The sequence below is a fragment of the Agelaius phoeniceus genome, chromosome 7, assembly GCF_051311805.1.
Source record: "Agelaius phoeniceus isolate bAgePho1 chromosome 7, bAgePho1.hap1, whole genome shotgun sequence".
Taxonomy (NCBI): domain Eukaryota; kingdom Metazoa; phylum Chordata; class Aves; order Passeriformes; family Icteridae; genus Agelaius; species Agelaius phoeniceus.
In genome coordinates, this window is record NC_135271.1 from 34,382,257 (window position 1) to 34,405,088 (window position 22,832).

Here is a 22,832-nt window from a genome sequence, read left to right on the forward strand (position 1 = left end):
CCCAGTTTTCCCCTTCAGCTTGTGCCCTGCACCACTGCTCAGCAGCGGGATGCACAAAAGAGGGAAGGCGATAACAAAGCACAACCAGGCTAATTAGGTCAGAGCCGAACCGGGCGCGATGCGGCCGCTGCAGCCGTCCTCCTCCTCTCCTCCAGAACGTGGAAGCCTCCGCTCCTCTCCGCTCCGCTCCCGCCGGGCACCGCAGCTTTCCCCGGCGCTGGAGCGGCCCTCGGGCCGAGCGGCGCCGCTCGCCGCCCCCCGCCCGGGGGCTGCCCCGCCGCGGGGCCACGGCTGGGGCTCGCCCCGGGCGCCGAGCGGGGCTAAGCGCCTCCCCTCGCCCCTGTCCCCCGCCCCTCCGCCAGCCCTGCCCCGCCGCCTGGCACCGCCGCGCCGGCCCCGAGCGCTCCCCGCGCCGCCGCTCCGCTGCCGCTGCTGCTCGGCCCGGCCGGGCGGGGACTTGGCAGGAACTCCCGGGCAGAGAGCGAGAGTGCCTGCCCCCGCTCCGCTCCGCTGTGGCTTTTGGGTGGAGGAAGGTCTGAGCTCGGCCGAGGAGCAGCAGCAGCAGCCGCCGCCGGAGAGGAAGAGGCAGGAGGGGAGAGAGAGAGACGGAGAGGCGGCTGGAGCCCCCCAAAGTACCCCCCCATCCCTGCACTGCAGGCTACATTTCCAGCTTCATGGGCAAAGTGTGGAAACAGCAGATGTACCCCCAGTACACCACCTACTACTACCCCCAGTATCTGCAGGCGAAGGTAGGGTCCGGCACGCCGGGCGGCGCGGCGGGTCTGGGGCTGGCCCCGCTCCGGGCGGCCGGACCGGGCCGAGCCGGGCGGGAGCTCCGCGGCTGGGGCACGGCCCGGGGGAGGCGGTCGGGTTGCACCGGGGGACGGAGACAGGAAAGAGCCGGCGGCCCTTTCCTGCCGCCCGCCGCCGCCCCGGGAGCCCCCGCCGGGCTTCCACCGCTTCTCCTCGCTCCCGACCGTGCAGTCTCCGACCTGACTCCCCTCTCGCCTTTCCCCTCCCGCTGTCGGTCCCTCCTCTTCCCCGGGGCTCTCGGCGTGTCTCCTCCTTCCCAACCACGTCCTCGGCCACCCCGCCGCAGAGCGGAGCGCTGCGGGCCGCGCTCCCGCTGCCTTCGGCCGGCGCAGCCCCTGGAACGCGGGCAGAGCAGCCCAAGTCCGGCCGGCGGGGGCTGCCATGGCCGTGCCTCAGCCGCGGCGGGGGTGCTGTGACATCCCCAGGGGTGGCAGGGCGCGCTTACTGCTGCGATGGAGGTGGCCGTAATTCCAATTAAATACGGGCATTGGGGAAGCTGTCGGATTCGGGTGGATACTCATTGTCTGCGGAGTTGGACCTTTGTGAGCTGCCACCTCACAGTTTTCAAACTGGATTAAAAAACGCATTGAGGGTCCAGGTCGTGATGATTAATGTACACGGGTAGCTGCTGTTTGTGGGGATACTGATGTTAGTAGTTCTTGCGGTGGAGGATCTCCACCTTTTTCCCTTTCTCCTTCAAGTCTTTAAGGGCAGCCAGCCCCACTGCTCTAGAAGCATCATGCTGCAAACTGGCAGATGCAGAGGTGGTTGCATCAGCTGTCTGGAACATTTAGCATAAGCCTTTCCAACCACCAGTGACACTCCTCACAAATCAAAACAGACCCATATGAGGCTTCCATGTGTGAACTTTTTTTAGAGGTTATTACTGTGGTGTGGGTTTGGTTGTGATTTTTCTATTTTTTTTGCTATTGAACTGTCTAGCCTCTTTGGCAATGACAGGAAAGAATTCCCTTCCCTTTATCTGCACACTTGATAGGCTCTTCTTTTTATTGTGTTTGTATTACTGTATTGTGAAATGTATTTTAGACTGCTTGGCTGAAAAATAAATTCCATTTGACAGTCATGAGACATTTTACAAGGCAGTAATGAGGAGGCTTTGAAATGTGCTTTCATATGTACAGAAATTGATAGAAATGTGACGAAGGTCTTTGGGTGATTTGAAATGACTAATCTGTTAAATGTGTAATCGACATCAGGCTAAAGATGGACAGACTATAGCCATTTAAAGATTTAGCTGCAGAGTAATCACTGCAGTAACTGTTTACATATATATTTAATATATATATGTGTATGCATATATTTAATGTATTATTTTAAAGAAAGGTGGAATGCCTAAAGGACAGCCTTTTGCATCACATAGCTGTAAGACTATATTTACATTCTCAAATGAAACAAATGTCTTTATTCAGAAACTTTTATCCTCATGATTTTGTGTGGCAATTGTAAATTACAAACCAAGTACATAACGTGGAATATATATAAAGCAGTATCACTTGGCTGCTTTGACCTGTAAATAATTGAAGAGGGAGATAAACTCTGATAGCTTATAGTAGTTAGTAAAGAATGATCCTAGAAATCCATGATCCTATGAGAAAACATGATGGACTGTCTTTTGAAAATGTTTCCTGTACAGATAATTTAATATTGATTTGTTTTACAGTCAATGACATCTTCAAACTGCCTTGCAGTCTTTGCTATAAAATTATACAGCCTGAAATTACATTGCTCTGTTTCAGCAGAGAGAACACAGAGCCATTTGACCTACACACATGAAATGAAATATCTGAGATCCAGTGAAAGTTTCCTGTTTTCAGAGATCTTGATTTTATTAAAGAAATAAAAGAAAAATAGGTGTCTTCTTGGTATAGATACAGGGACCAGTGAATGTAGGTTTTGGTACTCAAGTATGCAGAATCCAGTAACATAAGCAATCTTCCCACTATGGATCCCCTCTGGACACGTAGAAATATTCATTTAATTCATAGTTTTTAGCTGTTCTGTTGGCCCTAAAACAGCTCACTGTCCACTCTATGTCCACTCTTTCAGTAATTCTGGAGAAATCTTTGGATTTGTTAAACACAAATGATAACAGAAGTGATTCGCCTTTGCTGAATGAGCAATGGGTAACAGTACATGATTATACTGGGGGAGGTAGGAAAATCTCCTAAACCAGAAGTTCTGCTTCTCATCTTATCTTTATTTAAATAAAGATGGAAAATCTGCTGACTAATAATCTGCAAATCAATAACTAGGAGGTGACAGGAATTTCTTGAAGATGGATTTTTCTGTGGAGCGCTCAAAAATACTCATTAGATAAATTGCATAAATTCCTAATGGCTCTTTGGGTTAAAATGTTGATGTGGTCAACTATTTAAATTGATATTAATATGTTACAGATTTTAAAAAACAGATTTTGTATTTAACTGTTATGATCTTCACAGTCTTATTCATGAAGTATTCAAGCTGGTTCAGTGATATATTCTGTGAGGAAATATAAACATTTGCTGTGATTCAGCACCTCCCCTCCTCTAGTCTTAGGGAACTCAGCATCAAAAGAGATTAGTGAAACCATGGACTTAAATGAAAAGAACAAAATTACCATTGGAAGAAGACTTAAAATGAAATATCATTATGGCAATGAAAACAGTTTGAAATGGCTTTAAGTTGAAGCTTGTAAAACCTTCATTTTTAGGACTGTTTTTACTCTGGAATTATATGCTTGATATATTTGGTAAATTTTGTGTCTTCTAATGAGTGTATGTTTTAGGACAGTTCCTGTATTGCAGCATTGTATGGCTTGTCAGAAAGCATCAAAAATATTTTCCAAGTTCAATGGATGTTTCTAATGATTTAGGTGCTTTCTTTAACCATATTTCTGTAACATTGCTTTTCAAATTTCAACTCAGTTGTATCTGATTTCCATGCTTGAAGCTTTACTTATAATTGAGAGATTTTGTATTTCAACATTTTGGAAAATTATTTCATTAATATTACATGTGCTCTACTAGTGCTTAAAGGCCTGTCTGCCCAGGAGTAAAACCTGGCTGTGCCAGGCAAAGTATTTTAATATTTAACAAGACAGAGTACACATAAACAAATACAAATGTGTAGAGGCATGCTTAGGCCACAGTCTGTTTGCTTTGGTCAAGTAAGAAATAAAAGTGAGTCTATGTTTTGTTTTCCCATATCAAATGGAATTCAGGGTCACAATGCACACAACAGTTTACAACTAAATTGTGACAACTACCTGTATTATTGGTATTCCCTTGGAGAGTAATGTGGGAATATGAGTGATTCCACTTGTAGGCTTCTGTATCATAAAGGAAAGCTCTTTGTGTAAGACAGGGTTCATGGAAGATGGCAACATTTCCCATAGATAGCATGGCTTATCTAAAGTGTAAGCATTTAGTAGTCATAGATAATACCTGTGTGATACTTGAATTCTAGTTATTTTCTATGGTATTAGGTAACAAAACCTAGAACTAATGAAGTCTTGTGAATCTTGCTAAATTGCCTTCGAGTGGGCTTTGAACTTTATCATTTGGTAGCTGCAAAACTGCTGCTTTGGCAGCTCTGAGAAGAACCAGTATTTCTAGAAGTTGTGTGGGTTTGTAGGCAGGACTGTAGATTGATATTAACTGTAGTGAGCAGGCAGATTCTGCCATGACAAAACCTTATTCTCAGGTTGATGAGAGCAAACTTTAAAATGGGAACAGTTAATTTTTATCCAAGCCTGTTGATGGCAGAGTAAGAAGGAAGTCAGTTAACAGTATTAAACCAAGTAGACTTGAAATTGTCTTATCAGCAGACACTGGATAAGCTGCAGTTTAGTGTCAGTATATGAAATTAATAGACTGATGTAGAACCTTCAGCTTCTAAAGCAGAAGAAGAAGAACCTGCTAATTGTTTGCTGCTTATGTGTGCCTCAGCACTGCATTCTTCACCAAGCACGGGTCTGTCATCCTTTAAAAAGTTTCAGGAGCTTATGAGCTGATTTTCATCAGTATCAATGATTACTAATTCTGATCACTTTAGTTAGGTTTATTTCATATGCACTAAGACTCCAAAATCTGTACATAGTAAAAGACAAATTTGTAGTAAAGGAGAGTATGCATGTTTGTAAGGTTGGACAGAAGCAATTTGCACATTTTATATTCTGGGAAGTTGTATTCATTGTCCCTAGTTGTGAGCTCTGTGGTTCTTGGCTGAGCTTAGAAATTCACTGAAATAAAAGAAAAGCACAGGTTAGTTGCAGGCAAGCTTTTTGTCTCCACACAGTTACCTGATCCCATTGTCCTCCTCAGCTTCTTGAATGTGTTCTCTCTCATTCCAGACAGGATGGAGGTTTATTGTGCAACTGTGCAGAGAATTTCTTCCAAAAATGAACTATACTGTGGAAGGGAAAGAATTGTAAATATCTACCAATTTTAAGAAAAACTTGAGCATTTTGGTGGTAAGATAATCCCTCTGACTCTATAGAACTATTTCAGAGGATGGAAAATAGAGAGCAATGAAGAGTATTACCTAGAAAGAGCATTTTCTGTTCTTCCAAACATCTCAGTCCAAAACTGAGAACATCCATACATCAGACCAGTAACTTTTTGTCACTGATCACAGTGATTGTTTGTAATTCTTCCAGCCAGCTTGTTTTGTGAAGGGCATCTCTATCCTTGTCCCAGTTATAGCTCCTTTGAACTTCTAAACTTTGGTTCAGGTAGCCTTTGGTGAAATATACCCTTTATGGTATTTCTAGAAATTCTTGCTGGAATAATGCTTTTATATTCAAAAGCCTCTCTAGAAATGGGTTTAGCAAAGTTCATACAAAGTTCTGCAAGAGTTCATATCATGTATTTTTGTGTACATCATTGTAACTCTCTAAACAATTCTGCTAAAGGAACATGAACTGTAGAAACACTTCACACCACCATCATCTCGAATACTGGCTTCACTGAAGCCAACATGAGTCTTGCCTTTCATTTCAAATAAGCAAAATTTACTAGAATCTTGATTTATTGTTGGGTTATGCTGATCATGCCTAATTTGGAGGTGATTTGCAATGCTCTGATGGTCATAATCTTCACTTCAGAGGAGGAAAAGTTAGGGAGGGCAACTTAGAGAGTGTGTGATTGGGGCTGGAATCAAGGAAAAGCAGCAATGGCATCCATAAAGTGTGTTAATTTTGTATTTTTTTCCCTAGGGACTCTGTTAAAAAGAGTTTTTAAATAGCCACAACTTTCCTCCCTGAATCCAACCTCCTTATGGAGAGGGATGGTATATGTATACATATATATGACTGAATTTGCAGATGACAAAGTTAAAAATATTTTCTCCACTCAATCAATGGTGGAAATTACAGGTTCTTATTAGCTTTGTAGTTTCCAGAAGTTTGAGACTAAACTCATCCCTAAAGTACCCCATACTTGGGGCTTAATTTGATACTGTGTGATTTGCGTCATTTAACAAATGTCAACAAAATTTTGGACCCTCTTTATGATTCTGTAGTAACTTTACTGCAGACATATGAGCAGATCCTGAGTCTGATGGTCTTATGGGACTGACATTAACAGAAAAGTGATAAACCTCTATATGACTTGAAATAGTCTTGAGACATTTATTCAGGGCTGTTTTCCTTTTGTATTTTGATTGTTAACCCCCTCCAGGCACCGGCTTTGCGAATGTGAAGTTTATAACCAGTAGGTAGGCAACAGCTGTAAGAAGCCAGAATTACACAATGTCTGACTTGTGCTGGTGTATTTTCTAGCTTTACTCTCAGCACAGGATCCCAAGGCAGTCATGAAAGGTGTTCAATAAGTTTGTGTGGGGAGAAGCTAATTTTCTCTGTATAAAACAGTTCTTTAAAGTATGTTTTTTTCAAAACTCAGCTGGTACTCTTCATAATGATAGTAGTTTTTTTTTTTTTTCTCATTACTTTTAAACCAGAATTGAGCATGCTGTATACTTTTAAGTACTTTGCTTCTTGTTAGAGCATAAGTCTCTAGGTCTCAGTCTCAAGGATGAAATTTCCTTAGTAAATTTCTGAGCTTCCACTCAATGTTGAAAGAACAAAGAAAAGGTAGGCAAAATTATTCATGTTTTCCAATGAAGAATAATACAATGTAGTTAAGCATTGTTTTCTAAATCTATTTTTCTATAAAACAATGCCTCTAAGAAATATATCTTTTTAGTACATACATCAAAAAAACTCCTTGGACACAATTTTTCATCCACTTTGAAGTCTGAGTAGCAAAGTTTGAGCTATCAATGTTGATAGTATTTGCATCACTTGGAAAGGTAATTGATGCTACTAACACAGTACTCCTAATGAAAGAAATGTGATTGTGATAGTAGTAAAGAAGTTTGAACAAAGGTGTATTAATAAATGGGAAAGTATATCTTGGTATGGTTAGGTATTTCAGTTCCAGTCTTCCATAATCAAGAGCAATTAACAATGGTTTTAAAAAATAAGTTGTTTTTCATTAAATTATGCTTTTCTTTTGAGAAATAGTCCATTGAAGATGTATGCTCAGATTTAGCTAAAATGACATACTTTTTTTTTTTGTTCAATTGTATAGACTTTGTGGTCCGTGCAAAGTAGTGTTCACAACTATTTCTGCTGGAAAAACTCCTACTTTGCTAAAAAGTGAAAAATGGTGGAAAAGCGTGTTGATAAAAATCTGTTCTATTTGAGTTTAATTCATTTCATTCAAAACAGATACAAAACAGATTCAGGTCATATCTACTGTGGTTAAATAGATGATAATAATTTTCTGACTTCATGCATCTACCTAGTGTTCCTCAGCTGAAAATATCAGGATCTGCATTGAAATGTTATTTCAGTAAGTTCTAAGCTGAATTATGTTATCTCAGAATTGAGGAAGTCAGAGCTTGGACATGGGTAGGTATAAGCAGATACAGGGCTCTCTTCTTGCATGGTAGCTTTTGGAGCACCATGTTCTTGTTCACAGTCTCAGATTGTAAGAGCACATTTAGTCTCAGTTGCTCCGATGAAAACATTTCAAAATATATTTAAGCTAAGGTTTTGAAATCTCATGTAAGGCCTGTTAGAAATGCTTCAGAATCATTCCAGGTAGATAAACAGAGCTTACTGATACAAAATGGAACAAAATGTCTTGTGCATTGAGAGGGAAGTCTTGAGGTTTTCTGGAGAGGTAGAGTGAACAGGCTTCACTTTGTGGGTTTTACAACAGGTTAAGAAGTGAATTCCTGTGCTTGTCTCTTGGCAACACACACTGACACAATTTCCACAGCAGTTTAGTGGCTGTGGTAGTATCTGTGACCTCTTCTATCCCTCAGGCCATGGCTACATAATCACTTTAATTTTACATAACTATGCACAGCAGCCAAAAAGGGCAATCTTGTCTTCCCCCATTGCTCCCAGCAACCCATTCTTCCCCCTGTGCTGGCCCTAGCATTTGTGTGATTGGTCAGTGAGCTGAATCAAGAAACCAGTCTGGCTGAAAACTAAACCCCCTAGCTGCAGTACCTTTTTACAGTGGAGCAACTAATGAGATACTTAAGAAGTTTGAGATTTGCATGGCTGTGGGTGAAGTTGTCTCCAAAAGAAGTCCACCCCTTGGGTCTCGCTTTTGTCTCACGCAGTGGGGCCATGGAGCTTTTCTGGACAAAAGGTTTTCTGGAGCCTTGGCCAGCAGGGCTGCTGATTACACATAAATTTGCTGATTACACATAAATGCAGATAACTGTTAAAACTTTTTTTTATGACTTATCTTCTTTTTTGTTGTTTTAAATTGTGTTAGATGTTGGTGCACTAAGTGTTAAAAAACCTTTTGAGTCAATCTTTCATTCTTAGGACCAATGATTGTGGAGGTAAGTGTGAAATAATTTGCTGAGAGGGCTTAAGTTAGGTATAGGCCTGGGGGGAAAGAAAGAATCAAATGTAAATGAAACTTCCAGAGGCCTTGTAGCATAGTGTTACATCTAACTTTCCATTTTCAGCACAGTGCAACATTGATATTTTATTTCATTCTGGGGAAAGAGGGGAGAAGGCTGGCACTTCAAATTAGCAGCAGCTGCAGAATTAAGACAAGGGTGTTAGTGACTCATTTGGAAAAGTACTAGCTAAAACATTCTGTCTCCTAGAAAAAACATTAAAGAAAGGTTTATGATACAAACTTTGAATTTTGTGAATAGTGTCAGCGACCCTCTGGTTTCCTCTGGATAGTTTTCCTGGTTAGTGACCATTTGCTTTTGACTATTGCTCATGAAAGTGAGGAGAATACAAGGGGACATATTGGAGGGGGAAACATGGCTCCTATCAGGGTCAAAGATTCCAGAGTGCCTCTTACTTCTTTTGACCCAGTCAGTTGTCCAAAAGCTCAGATTATTATTGTCCCAGGTTGCTGGAAAAAGGGCTATATGTAGTCATTTCTGTGATGCATTTGAACAAATGACAGAGTAGTGAAACTCCAGTTTCCCTGAACACAGGAAACTTGGATCATAGGAGCAGTTTCTTTGTTCACAGTCCCAAATTTCTTTCCCCAGTTCACTATTCTCACTGCTCAGGCCTTTTACTGGACTGTATTCACAGTGTTTATATTTAGGCTGTTCTCTACTCTTTCCACATCTGTATTTGGGTGAGGTTTTTTTTCCTTTCTTTGATGAATATGGGTATTTCCCTGTTTTATGCCCAGGTCCTACAAATGGCTTTATTTAGAAGAGCAGGCTATTTTAAGAGGAGAAGGCTAAGGAGAGATCTAATTGCTGTCTAAATGTATCAAATAAGAATGCACTGAAAAAGTGGAGACAGACACTTCTTGGAGATGCATGGGGATAGGATCACAGGATACCAGGAGCTCTCTAAATTAGCCTTCTGCTCAAATCAGGTTTGTCTAGAAGATCACACCAGGTTGCTTAGAGCAGTATTTGGTCTGTTCTAGAAAGTCTCCAAGGATGGAGGTGCAGAGCCTCTCAGCACAACCTGTTTCAATGCTAGCTATTCTTGTAGTGATTTTTTCCCCCTTATTTTTAGTCTGAACCTCTCTTTTTTCATCTTAGGCTCATTGACTTGTAAGAACCTGGGCCCTTCTCCTTGATAACCTCCTCATAAATTTCCATTCTATAAAAGGAAAGCTGCTATTAACTCCCACCAATGCCTCCATTTCTCCAGCCTAAACAAACCCAGTTCCTTCAGCTTTTCACAGAATATGTGATCCAGCCCCCAGCTGTCTTGACAGTCCTGCACTGAACTTGCTCTGGCTTATCAGTGCCATTTACTGGGGGCTCAGAACTGCACGTGGGATCCTGAATGGAGCCTTTCCAATGGGGGTAGTCACCTCCCTTTCTGTTCCAGCAGAGCTGCTCCTCAGCCAGTCACTTCTCAGCTGACATCATTTCAAGGGACTCTTCCTTTACAGGTGCAGAACTTTGCACTTCTCTGAGGTAAAAATGTTGAACACACCAGTCCCAGTATGGTGACTGGTAGTGCTCCACTTGGTCTAGGCATGACATTCACTGCCCTCCCCTTGTCTACAGAGCTGGTAGTTTTATCCTAGAGGGGAATAGGCAATAGGATGCAACACAGGGACACAAGTTAGAACATAAGAAAATTGTAATTAGATATGAAGAAGTTTTTTTTCACCATAAGCGTGACCTGAAGGTACTGAGAGAGGTTCTGGAATCTCTCGGAGATGGTAGAAAACTCAACTGGACAAGGTCCTGAGCAATCTGCTCTTGGAGGGAAGTTGGACTGTATGACCTCCAGGTGTCCTTCCCAAACTAGTGTGTGATTCTGTAAGACTGGCCCTGGTAGCCATCCAGCAGCATAAGAGGCTCTACAGAAACTGTTACTGTTCCTTCCATGCTCCATCCTTGTAAGCTGTGCTATGGAATTTGGAAAGGAAAGGTATAGAAGGAAATCCCTTTTTCTCTTTAACAGAACATGCATTATACAAATATGCAAATGATATTTCAATAATCATAAATCATGCAAATTCCCTTATCCCATTTTAGCAAATATCTTGTTTAAGCTGCTTAAAATTTGAGGCTTTAGGTTTGTCTATTTATTTTTCTCCTGGCAGAAGATTATAGTGCTACCAAATTATGCTGTAAATTGTGACAGACTTGTATACATTCTTATACCAAACCACTTTTTTAGGCTGACATTTCTTGTTCCTGCATCAAATCTGAATGTGTTGATAAGTTTTTGTCTGGAGCATGGATTAAAAATTAAATAAAACAAGAATTAACCCCCAAATCTTGTCTCTTTCCAAGCAGACACTTTACAGAGATACAGCAGAATACTGAGGAAGGCAGTATTCCTTCTAGTAGAAAAAATTGGAAGAATTGACATGTTCCTATTGCTTTTCACTAACAGTTCTGCTATATTTCACATGACTCTTCTTCCAAATTACAGTAAGTTCATCAGCTGCAGGAGCTATGGATACGTGAAAGGCTTCCAAAGCCACCCACCCAACTTCTTTAGCTCGCTCTGCTTTTATTAGCACTTCTTTCCAGTGTCTTTTATATACTCTCCCCCAGATTTTCTAGGGATTTTCAATGGCAGGTATAATAATAGGAACTCACATGTTCCCAGATCCTGGAGTTAATCTTAAATATGCTGCTTTTACTAGATCTTAAAAAAAATAAAATCACAGCTATGGTTGTCAGCCAGATTGGTGGTGAGAAAAACATGTAAAACCCACCAAATGCCAGTTCATTTTTACTCTGCTAACTGAACTGATCATAGTTGTCCATTAATTCTGAAAATAAGGTTTCTTGTTAGGTGCCAGAATATAAATTTAGGGACCCAACACTGGATTAAGTTGGCCCTAAGATGACTTTCATTGCTAGAAAGTCAAAGATAGCAGCATTATCACTGCAAGTCATTATAACTTGTTACCAAAGAAGTTACCAGTTGAATACTTCTTTATTTTTTTTCTTCATCCTGGGATGTTTACCTTGGAGGTGACTGGGCTATCCAAATATAAAAAAAAAAAAAAAAAGGTGTAGATTTTCCCAAAAATATAGAATTAGGAAAAACAATGAAGATATATTTGTGTATTGGAGTTGTCTTTGGTTTCCAGAATTTTAGATGCTATTCTTGGAATTTTATTTAGTTGAGGCCTGGGATCAGGGAGAAGTGTTACCAAGCACATAATACTTTCATGCTGAGTAGCTGTGCTACTTTCTGGGAGAAATAGCAAAATACCACAGTAAAAATGAAGGAGAATGACAAAAGTTTACTTTGCCATGTTGCCCCCAGAAGAGGCAGAAAAGCAATTACACATATTTTATATTTGTTGCCCCGGTCCTTCTTTTAAAATTGAAAGTGGAATTCTATGTCAGATGAATAATTGAATAATGATTAAATGAATAATAGATACCTTTTTTATTCATATGAAGTATAATGGGTCATTTTCCAGCTTACTTACACTCTAGTCAGCTCTGTCAAGGTTAGTTTAAATGGCTGCTCTTTTACTGATATTCATATGAAGTTTAGAAATGTGTATATGCCAGCAGAACTCCTGGCATTTCTGTGGCACACCTTTTAAAAGTAGGAGTTTATCTGAGTGCTGTCTTCCAAACTGTATTCTGTCTTCTCATTGATGGAAACTGTGCTGCTGTTGTCATCCAGGGAGGATGCTGCACATCCCAGTGCTCTGGTGGTGGTTGTATACAGGCATTTTTAAAATGTGTTGGATATATAGACTAGCTTAGATTTACCTACCAGTTGTTAAAAAATATTCATAGTGGGTTCAGTTTCCTTGATTGACATTGACTAGCTACTGTTATTCTTTGATCTTTGAAAATGTGGTGCCTCCTCTGCAGGATAGCCTGTGCTTCAAGTATTTTAGATATTGGGCAACTAGTGAAGTATGGATGTGCCTGTATTATTTATAAAATACTCTGGGTTTTTGTCTGTGTAATGAAGGCATTCATGTGTAAAATGGGCACTAGTCTGTGATTTTGTTCATAAATTAGGACCTCAGTCCTTCTCTTGACACTGATACAGAGCTCCATGTGTTCTTTAATTTAAATGTCCCTAAAATCTAGTCTTTGCAGAAAAATCATGCACCAGAATATTCCTTTTATGTGAAGAAATAATAAACATAATCTTAAGTTGAATATTTATTTTATTGCAGCCCCCCATTTTTCAGTTTAAATGATCTGGAAAATCTCCAGACCGTACCAAACAGCCTGTAGCTTTAAAGCAGAGCTCAGGAGCCTCTGGATGCCTTGGAGACAGAGGAAAGAAGGCTCACCAGTATCAAGGGTTGTGTACAAATTTGAGCAACTCTGGCTTGCCTAATTATTGGAGGATGTTGGGAGACTGAGCTGGGATTTCTGGGAGTAGAAAGATGAGAGCTATGTCTGGGAGTGACAAATGTTTCACAGTTTTAGTGAGAATCTTTTGATAATTTATACTGACAGGAATAACATCTGGAAAAGAGGAAAGGAAATCATGTCTCAGAATGCCACTGAGAGAAATAACAGCAGAGAAGTAGTCTGGGTTCTGTAGTTTTATTTAGTGTTGGCCTCGTGGAAGTGACCTTTAGAACTACTCACTGTTAGTCCTTGCTGCCACATTGAGGCCCAAAGCGCCTGGTCTGGAGAGAGGTGGTTCCATGGGACTGTTCCAGTTTGATTTCTCTGCCCCCAGCACTGAGCTTGTCTCTGGAAGTGCTTCAATAGGCACTGAAAAGCTGGCTGTAGACCTGTCTCTTGAGCCTTGTGTTGTCATTTGAGATGGGAAAAGAGGAAAAGGTAACTGGAAAGTACGAAGCCAAATGAAGGGAAAATGCGAGGAAAATTAATTTTCAAAGAGGAAAATTGCTGCAGGGAACAGATAAGGGAAAAGAATAAGTGACAAGAGCAGAGAAGGGCAGAAGCCAAATTCAGTGGAGAGGCTGTGGCATGTTTGCCAGAGCATGGCACAAGAAGGCACCTCCAGCTGCCAGGCCATCCATAGGGAGTTCCATCTCCAACAAAAGGAGATTGAAGGCAGTATTCTGCAAGAACTCAGTTTGGGGACTGCTAAAGTTCAGCAAGAATAAAAGGTTACTTTTACAAAAACAAAGGATGATTTTGGAGGGAACAGACAGACAGGACCTCTGGGTAAGGTCTTGTTTTATACAGATTGTGAGAGGACAGAAGGTGCTCCTGGGGCAAATGTGTCAGTTACCTTTGCCCCTTATCTGCTGCAGTCCTGTTGTGATAGTGGATGTAAAGTTACAGAGGTAAACTTCTCAGAACTGAACAGTTTGGTGTTTCTTTTTACTTCTTGTAGTTTATATGTTTGTTTTCTTATTACACTGAAACTAGAGTAAATGCAAGAACTTCCTGAACACTTTCTCAAGTGATGCGGTGGTGTTGCAATTTTTTTTGATATTTTATATGTTCTTAATTCTCTTATCCTGATAGGCATGGCATGAATCTGAATCCAAGAAAATATATAGTATAGCAAAGACTAAATGGAGTTAGTATCCACTAAGCAGATAGGATATCACTGCTCCTAGCAGAAGTGGCTAAACAAAAAAGAACCCCAAAAGGCTCTCATCTCAGTATAAAAGATCAGAAGAGTATGCATGGGGAATAGAGCTCAGTTGAAATTATGCAATTTATCAGTCAGAGTGAAACTTACAGTTTACAGTAACATATTATTTTGTCTTTAGACTTCATGAATAGAGAGACATGCTTTCTGGCATTAAAGTTTTTACTGCTCATTTGTGCTGTTTGTACTATGCCAGACCCCTTATGTATCCAAAAACCCTGCTCTGCTCATGGGTCAGTCAGCTCAAGGCTAAGGTCCATCACTGCAGCTGAGGAGATCCCATGTTTGGACTAGAAATAAGATTCTAGCCTGCTTTAGTGAGCAGAGAGGTGGGTTTTGTGTTTAAATTAAGATCACTTGGAGGAAAAAGCGGGACCAAGAGCAGGTTAGAAGTGCTCAAATCATCACTGCAGAATAACATTTGTAGTTTCTGTAACTGAAATAGAATGATCTGTATATTTTAATTCATTTTATGTGAAGTGGCCAGAATTAATATGTGTTATGGCCTTTGGTGGTGGTGGAGATTATGATACTCCAAAGGAGTGGCACACAGAGTTTTTGTTTTATGTCACAGTCTATCCTTGTGGAGTAACACAGCCCACAAAAGGGGCTGTGTTATGGGGAGTTGCAAATAATGCAGAGTGATTTTGCACTTTGTCCTGAAACTATAACTACATCTAAACAAGAGAAGATCCTTTTTATTTTGTTCAGGTTTAATGACTCTGTTCTGTAGCTTTTGGTTTTCTTTCTTTTGGATGCTGTTTTTTTGTTTGTTTTTTTTTTTTTTTTAATTACAGGTTATATTGGTGATGTTAACACTCAAAAATGATAAAATCTCAGGGTTTTGCAGCATATAGTTTCATCCTGCATCTGTCTTGTGTGACATCATCCCCTGAGAATGACATTTGGCATCTAGTTCCTTGATTCTGACAGCAGGGATCCTTGAGCGGTGACTGCTGTGCCAGCACTGGGCACAGCACTAGCACAGCGAGCACTGGTGGAAGGCCAGGTATGAGGATTTGTTAGGTATTCTGGAAAACCTGTCCTCAAGTAGTTTCAAGGGGACAGAACTTTCTTCCTGAAAAAAATAGTGCCATTGTCCAAAACAACTTAATCCACTTTCAAAGCCAGCTAAACAAGAAAAGGAATTCTTCTTCTGCAAGGTGATTGCCGTGTCACAGCGTTACTTGTAGATGTTGTTAAATATAAATCTGTTAATGGATGCATGAGGTTTCTGTGCCTGCTTCTTTCCAGGATGAAGCCTTAAAGGTTTGATGGTACTGAAGTAAACATGCTGGAGTGTTAGACAGTAAAAGCTGTCAACGGTGTAGAATATTGATGCTAACAAGATATAGAGCTTGTCTGCACTTAAAAATATAATAGAATTTATAAGGAAATGTTTTCTGGAATTATTGAGCATATTAAATTCCCATATAGATGTTCATGTGTCTACACATCCCTATCCAGGGTTGTTTCAGAGTAGTTCTGGTAATTTTCCAAATGTAGACAAGACTTAATTAAGCTGACTCAGTGTGCTAAACTTGTGTCACCTAAAACTCTATTAACTATATTGTCATCTAATTAATGATTTTAATAGTTTTAATTATATTACTAAATCCAGCAATAGCAGAAGTAAATAAATGCACAATGAATATTTATTCACTTCACTAAGTGAGCATTTTGCCTGCCTGCAGTATTTGGGACTGGGCTGCAGAGCACTTGGCAGAACACAGATGAGATTTTTCTGCATTCTTTTTGATGTCTCTTTTCTTGAGAATTATAAGCACTGAAATTCCACAGGTATCTTGGATTTAAATTTAAATTAAAAGGTTTCTAGGTTGTGCAGTAGTGCAAAACACAAGTAATTACATGAGTATATCATAACTATATTAACACATTTAATTAAATACCAGGAGTTTTAAAAGTAAAAAGTTATATTATGCAGAGGAATGAATATAAAGTTGCTTAGTTTTATAAAAGCCACATTTACTATGATGGATATATAGACATATATTTAATTTAATTACAGTAAGTGTTGGCATGGGAGACCAACTCTGCTCAGTTGTAGCCCTCCAATGAAAATTGGAGGGGAGTGGAATTAAATAAGTAATGCTGAGTAGAATTTGACGCTAAATACAGAAAAAACTCAGTTGCAGTGTGCAGCATGTTCTACTTTTGTGATTTTTACAGACTTCAAAGAGAATTGTACATTTGCATCCCAGGGCAGAAATTGGCCATGTGCTTGGAAGCATGAAATCTCTCAAGGTAATACTTCATAACTATGGAATGTATCCCATGACTTATATGTAGCTAAGAACTGAGAATCAAGTTTCACATTAGGAATACTTGAAATTAAATATTTTTCTAGTTAAAGAGAGCATTATGCTGGATAAACAATCTATGTTTTCTTTTTCCAGAGATGCATCAGAGCATAAATATACAGAGCATTTAAATATGTTTGTATTTCCTGGTCCTTATTGGATTTTATAAATAATTCTTTAAGAAAAAAATATTTTTTTCCTTGAGTTAATTTATTAGAGTTTTATGTTTGACTCTTGAAGTATCTACTTTTAATTTCTTTTTACATTCTTCTTTTCTTTTTTCATTCCAATTAAGTTTGGAATTTCTGATTTTAGGCAATTAATTTCCAAACATACCAACTTGTTCCAGCAAGGAAGAAGCAAATATCCCTAAAATCTTATTAGCATCTGCACAGAAGCATTCACTAGGGCACTGTCAGTGGTCTTTTATGAAAAAAAAAAGTTACTGAGAACAAAAAATACATTGGTGAACTTTTTTGCATCTAAGATATACAATAATTTGCTGGCTTTTCATTCTCACAGTGACCCAGACCCTTGCAGTACAAGGGAGCTGTTTGGTCCTCAAGTGGATGCTCTTTCTGTACTGTCAACTCTGCTCACTCTTCCTGAATCCATTCCCAGTACAAGCTGAAGCCCCATACTGGACAGATTTAATGAGGGGTGTTGGACCCCTTCTATCTTGTTTTCTTCCCATGACACTCCTGCCTTCCCGGAGCGTTGCTGTGCCAGGGAAGGTGTTGGTCGTGGTTTGGCTGAACAGCTCTCATAGTTGGGGAGACCTTTTTCTGTTGCCTTTGAGCGATCTAAGAGATTGCTGAGCATCCAGCCAAACCTTCAGGAAGCAATAGAAGAGAATGTTTGTTTGAAATGAAATGCACAGTAAAGGAAAAGCAGATTTTCTTATATTTGTTCTTTTGTTTGATGTTGTGTTCCTGTGAGCCCAGGGTTGTCTCTGGAAGGAAGCTGGGTGTGGCACACTGGAAGGTACTTGGCAATTGATGCAGTTTATTGTTCCTTCCTCATTGTCCCCTTGGAGCAGGCTGGAACCCTGCACACAGGCTGGGCATCCATGCACAGTGTGAGGGCTCAGGAGACTTTCATGCCTCAGGGAAACCCAGGGCACAAAGTGCCCTTAGGGATAAGCAAAAGGGATAGTCGAAGTGTTTTGTGTGATAATCCTTGGCTTTAAGGTAGATTATTACTTTTTTTAAACTTTGTTGCATTCAGTGAGTTCAATATCCTGTGACTAATGGGTACTATTAAGGAAATCTGCAATGTTCAGAGATAATGTCAGGCTCATCACAGACCTGATAAAGAGAAATGCAACACGTTAATCTCATTGTCAGAAGACCTATATATACATCTCAGCTGCAACAGAGATGGTATTTTTTGCTAATACTTTATTTCTGTCAGTTTTAACAACCTTCAGCTCTGCATCACAATTTGTAAAATGCTTAATCATGAAAACAGCATTTGGAAATTATTAATGTAGTTAAGAATATTCACATGATTAAAAATCTGAAGTTCTATCTTACCTTTGCAGATCAAATCTGAAGTATTTTACCTGTCTTTACTAGAGCTCTGAATTGCTTAGATTCTGACAAGCACATAGATTAAAATGTTGATGTGCTGTACTTTGTGTAAGCTTTTAGAAATATATAATTGGGGTTGGATAAATACTATACTGATTTTTCTGGTATGTTGCAAAATAAAAGCCATTTACAAAAAATAAAATGCAGCAGCACTTATATAATAGAAACTTGGAACACTGTAAATTGTGTTCTTTCAGCAATAAATGAACTTTCTTCTTAAATTAAACTGAAGTTTAGGAATGCAGTGTTCTTTGTCTCATAATTGTCTGCCTACACACACTCAGTCTGCACTTCCAACAACTCGCCACTGAAGAAGCACATGTCCTGTATTTTAGGTCTCAGATGTGTATTTTTGTAGTTGAAGATGTCTTTACATTAACAAAAATAACTTCATAATGATTATACATTAGAGCTAATAGTGCCAGTTTTACATTATTATGTGCATACACACTTGTTAGAGCATGAATGATATTTTCAGAGTAACCATACATTTCGTGGAACTTTTAAGTATTTTTGGCTCCCTTAAAGTCTTGAACACCACATTTGTTGAATATGCACTTTTTTCCTGACTAATCTAGTATTTCCATTTGTTAGGCAGCGATGAATATGTTCTCCAGACAAACTGACAAAAGACAATAAATCAGTTCTCCATCCAGGGAAACAACATGATGTAAACAGAATATTAGACAAGGGCTTTAGAGGACAACCTATCAATCCATAAAAGAAAAAGGTCAGCCTGGTATGATGCCTCTATCTGTGTTCCAGAAGAGGTAAATATAAAACTATAAAGAACTGCAACTATCACTAAAAGCTAAGCCTAAAAAGCACAAGCCTCATTATCGTGCTGATCTGGATGAACCTTAAACAATGTTTACAGTAAGGTTTGGAGAGTTGCCTAGCACTAGTGTATACACAATTAAACAACATAGCTGAACTTTTCTTTCATGTCAGCGTACTGCTAAAAAGACCTCCATTGTACTCATATGATAGTCATTCTTGGAACTTACAACATAAACAAGAGGAGAGAACATTGATGAGTAATTCAATGCCATGGTGGCTGAGTGCATCAAGGGGCAGGACTGCATTTTCACCTGTACAGCTTAAGGAGTAAATTATATATACAAAATAATGGGGAGGGTATAGCAAAACCTGAACTCATTTTGGACACGTGAACGTGTACCTGAATTTGGGAGTTGTAAGCATGGACTAATAGTTATTTAACATATTGCAAAATTAATTCTGATTGGTTTGGGCACCCGTATTTTTGTGACTAATAAGCATCCATGTACTCATCCTTGCTTTGGTGTAGTAACCCATGAAAGGCAAACACAAATTACTGAAGGAATAAAGGAGAACCACAGCAACAAGCCAGTTGGTGGACTTTGAAAGTGAATAATCTGAATTGTAACTGCAGCTCAGCATATTAGTCCCAGAAATACTTGTGTTTCACATTATAACACTAGGAGTTTCCAGAATCACCAGTATTATTTTATATTTATTCTAGTTATCTTTAATTTTTTATTTCAAAATAAATTATTTTGGATACTTTTGCATACGTATACATCATAATAGTTCTTGTATTGCTTGCAACTAATGTTATTTTTTCAGTTTTTCATTAACTGGCCACCCTTAGTTCCTATTAAGCTGTTTATTTTTGTGTAGAGACTATACACAAATGAACATTTTTAATGAAAAACTTCATATTAATGGATGTGTGTAAAAATGGAAGGTAAAGTAGGATATGAATTTAAATGTACAGTAAGTAATGTAAGTTGTTGACTTAATTGTACAACAATTAATGAGATTGTGTGCAGTTAATGACACTACAGAAAAATGGACACTAATTGAATGGTATATGAAAAATACTCATCCACATCCAGAAGAGAACAGTTGAAAGCTTACAAAGAAATTTTAAACATAAATCACAGAATCACAGAATGGGTCCATTTGGAAGGGACCAGATTAGGTCATTTGGTCCAACCTCCCAGTTTAAGCGGGATCATCCCAGAGCACATGGCACAGGATTGTATCCAGACAGTTCTGCAATATCTCTAGGGAGGGACACTCCACAGTCTCTCTGGGAAACCTGTTCCAGTGCTCAGTCACTGCACAGTAAAGTTCTTCCTCGTGTTCAGGTGCAACCTCCTGTGCATCACTGCATTTCTGCCCTTTGCCTTTTGTCCTGTTGGTTGGTACCCCTGAGCAGGGCCTGGGCCAACCTCTTGTCATCCTCTCTTCAGACACTGACAGACATTGATGAGGTCCCCTCTCAGTTGTCTCTTTTGGAAGCTGAACAGGCCCAGCTCCCCCAGCTGTTCCTCCTAAGAGAGATACTCCAGTCCTTTAATTATCTTCATAGTCCTCTGCTGGACCTGCTCCAGGAGCTCCATGTCTCTTTTCCTGATAAGCCCAGAAGTGGACACAGCACTCCAGATGTGCCTCACCAGGGCTGAGCAGAGGGACAGGATTAGGATCAGCTCCTCTGACCTGCTGCCAATGCTCTTCCCAAAGCAGCCCAGGATCCCATTGGCCTTCTTGGTCACAAGGGCTGTGCTGCCTCAGGGACAGCTTCTTGTCCACCAGGATCCCCAGGTCCTTCTCCACAGAGCAGCTTCCCAGCAGGTTGGCTCCCAGCCTGTGCTGGGGTTATTTCTCTCCAGGTGCAGGAGCCTGCATTTGTTTCAAATAGATAATGTTTTCTTTCAAAAATCCTTTTTCTTAATCAACACCTCTTGACCTTTGCATTCTGTTGGAATAGTACTAATCCTGTGAAATTTCAGATAATCACAACACTCACTCATCAGAGATGAAAACAGTTTTTTGTGTTATTTGCAGACTTGAAATTAAGGTGTTTAACCTATACATTCTTTTCACTTTCACTGAGCTGTTTTTACTCCTCATTGACCAAAAATTACTCACACTCCTGTCTGAAATTGCAGTTTATTACAGTTCTGATAGAATAATTATATTCTACTCTATACTAGAGCTGATAATAAGAGGAAAAATAATCATTTTATGTTGTCAAGACCCTCAATCCCTCAGTGGTGAATAACTTTCAGTTTTCAAAAAAGGCTTCTCATTTATCTGGACAAATAATCAGCTGGAGAACACTGGCATGCCAGTATTATTGCTTTAAAAAATCAGAATTTAGGAGTAGTGCATGGACTCTTGTGGGAGAAGTAGATAAAAAATTTCATTAGCAATCCTGTGGCATGTTTGCTAACAGCATTAGAAAGTGCTCCTCCAAGCAGCCCAATCAAGAAGTGAATGTACGGGGACTTTATTACCTTTGAACCATATTTTCTTAAATTACTGTCCTTTGAATTAGGCCTTTCTGTCAGATGTTATCATGTTAAATTGCCAGCTGTTGCCAGTACCTTTCCCTCTTTTTTTTTAATACAAAAAAGTTCCTTCAGTATCTAAGGAGTTCTTTCTTTTTAAATTAGATGGCTTTTTTTATATTCTGTGAAGCCAAAGAAAGGTCCTGGCTTGAAAAGTCAAATGAATATCTTGGTGGTCTAGTGCAAAAATTGGTGGATAGCCACTGGGTAGACCAAGAGAGGAATTCACCATTTGCTGGTACACAGCTTTGTGCCTGCAGGTGTAAACAGACTCCTGTGGGGACACCCTGGGTTTAGACAGTGGCTGGTGCTTAGGTGTGCAGGAATCATAGCAAAAGGAAATGCCAGACATAAAGGCACATGGCTGCTGCACATCAGTAAAGTCAAAGCTCTGTCCACGTGCTGTGGAGAGGTTTCCCTGTGGGCTTTGGTGAAGTTTTTGTTGCTATTGGTAACATCACCCATATTAACTTGAATGGGCTTATGGCCAGGTAATGGAGAGGGAAAAACTCCAAAAGCTGTTAGAGTTCACTTTCAATTGCAACTATCACATTTCCTTTAAGACTGTAAGAATATAATGCTACACAGCATGTCTTGTGGCTGTAAAGAATTCTCCTTAATAAAATTTTTATGTTTGCTAATATAAATCTACCTTCTTGTTGCTGGCAGGACATTATTTTCTTCTAATAATGGTATGCATTTGTAGCTACTTCCTCTGTGTACTGGTGTCAACAGTCCTGGTGCAGATCAGGGGTTGTCACTGCTTCCATGATAAATTTGTATTAACTACAGCCAGAGCATGTTTCATTTGTCATGTTAACTCATAAACTGGGACTTTGCTCAAAACTAGTTTATAGAAAATAATTTATACAAAATATGCTTCTCTGATTTTTTTTATTATTTTAAGAGGAAGCTACCATCTTATTTGAATGTTACTTGTCTTTTACCAGTGACTTAGCTTTTTAAAATAAGTGAGAGGATGGTACTTGATATTTCAAAATGTGGGCCAAATACTTCAATGATAAAATGACTGGATTAATTTTCTAAGGCATTCACTCAAACATTAGTAAAGTAAGTATTAAAATAAATATAAAAAGATAAAATAGAAATAAAATACATCTTCTGGTAAATATTTTCTGGATCTAACTCATGTTGCTTTAAGATGCTACAGAATGATGAGGTCCTATTTATGTACCAAAACAGGCCTAAAATG

The 22,832-nt window shown here is 39.6% G+C and overlaps 1 protein-coding gene across 2 annotated transcripts in view; it reads left to right on the plus strand.

Moving 5' to 3' along the window:
- Window positions 1-352: 352 nt before the first annotated feature.
- Window positions 353-22,832, plus strand: part of RBMS1 (RNA binding motif single stranded interacting protein 1) — a 143,295-nt gene continuing 120,815 nt past the window's right edge. The window contains exon 1 of one of the 2 annotated variants that reach the window (XM_077181514.1): window positions 353-749. In XM_077181514.1, coding sequence (XP_077037629.1) covers window positions 675-749 — 75 coding nt within the window. In that variant the 5' untranslated portion in view covers window positions 353-674. The remainder of the gene's footprint in view (window positions 750-22,832) is intronic. The other variant, XM_077181515.1, reaches the window with a different exon arrangement.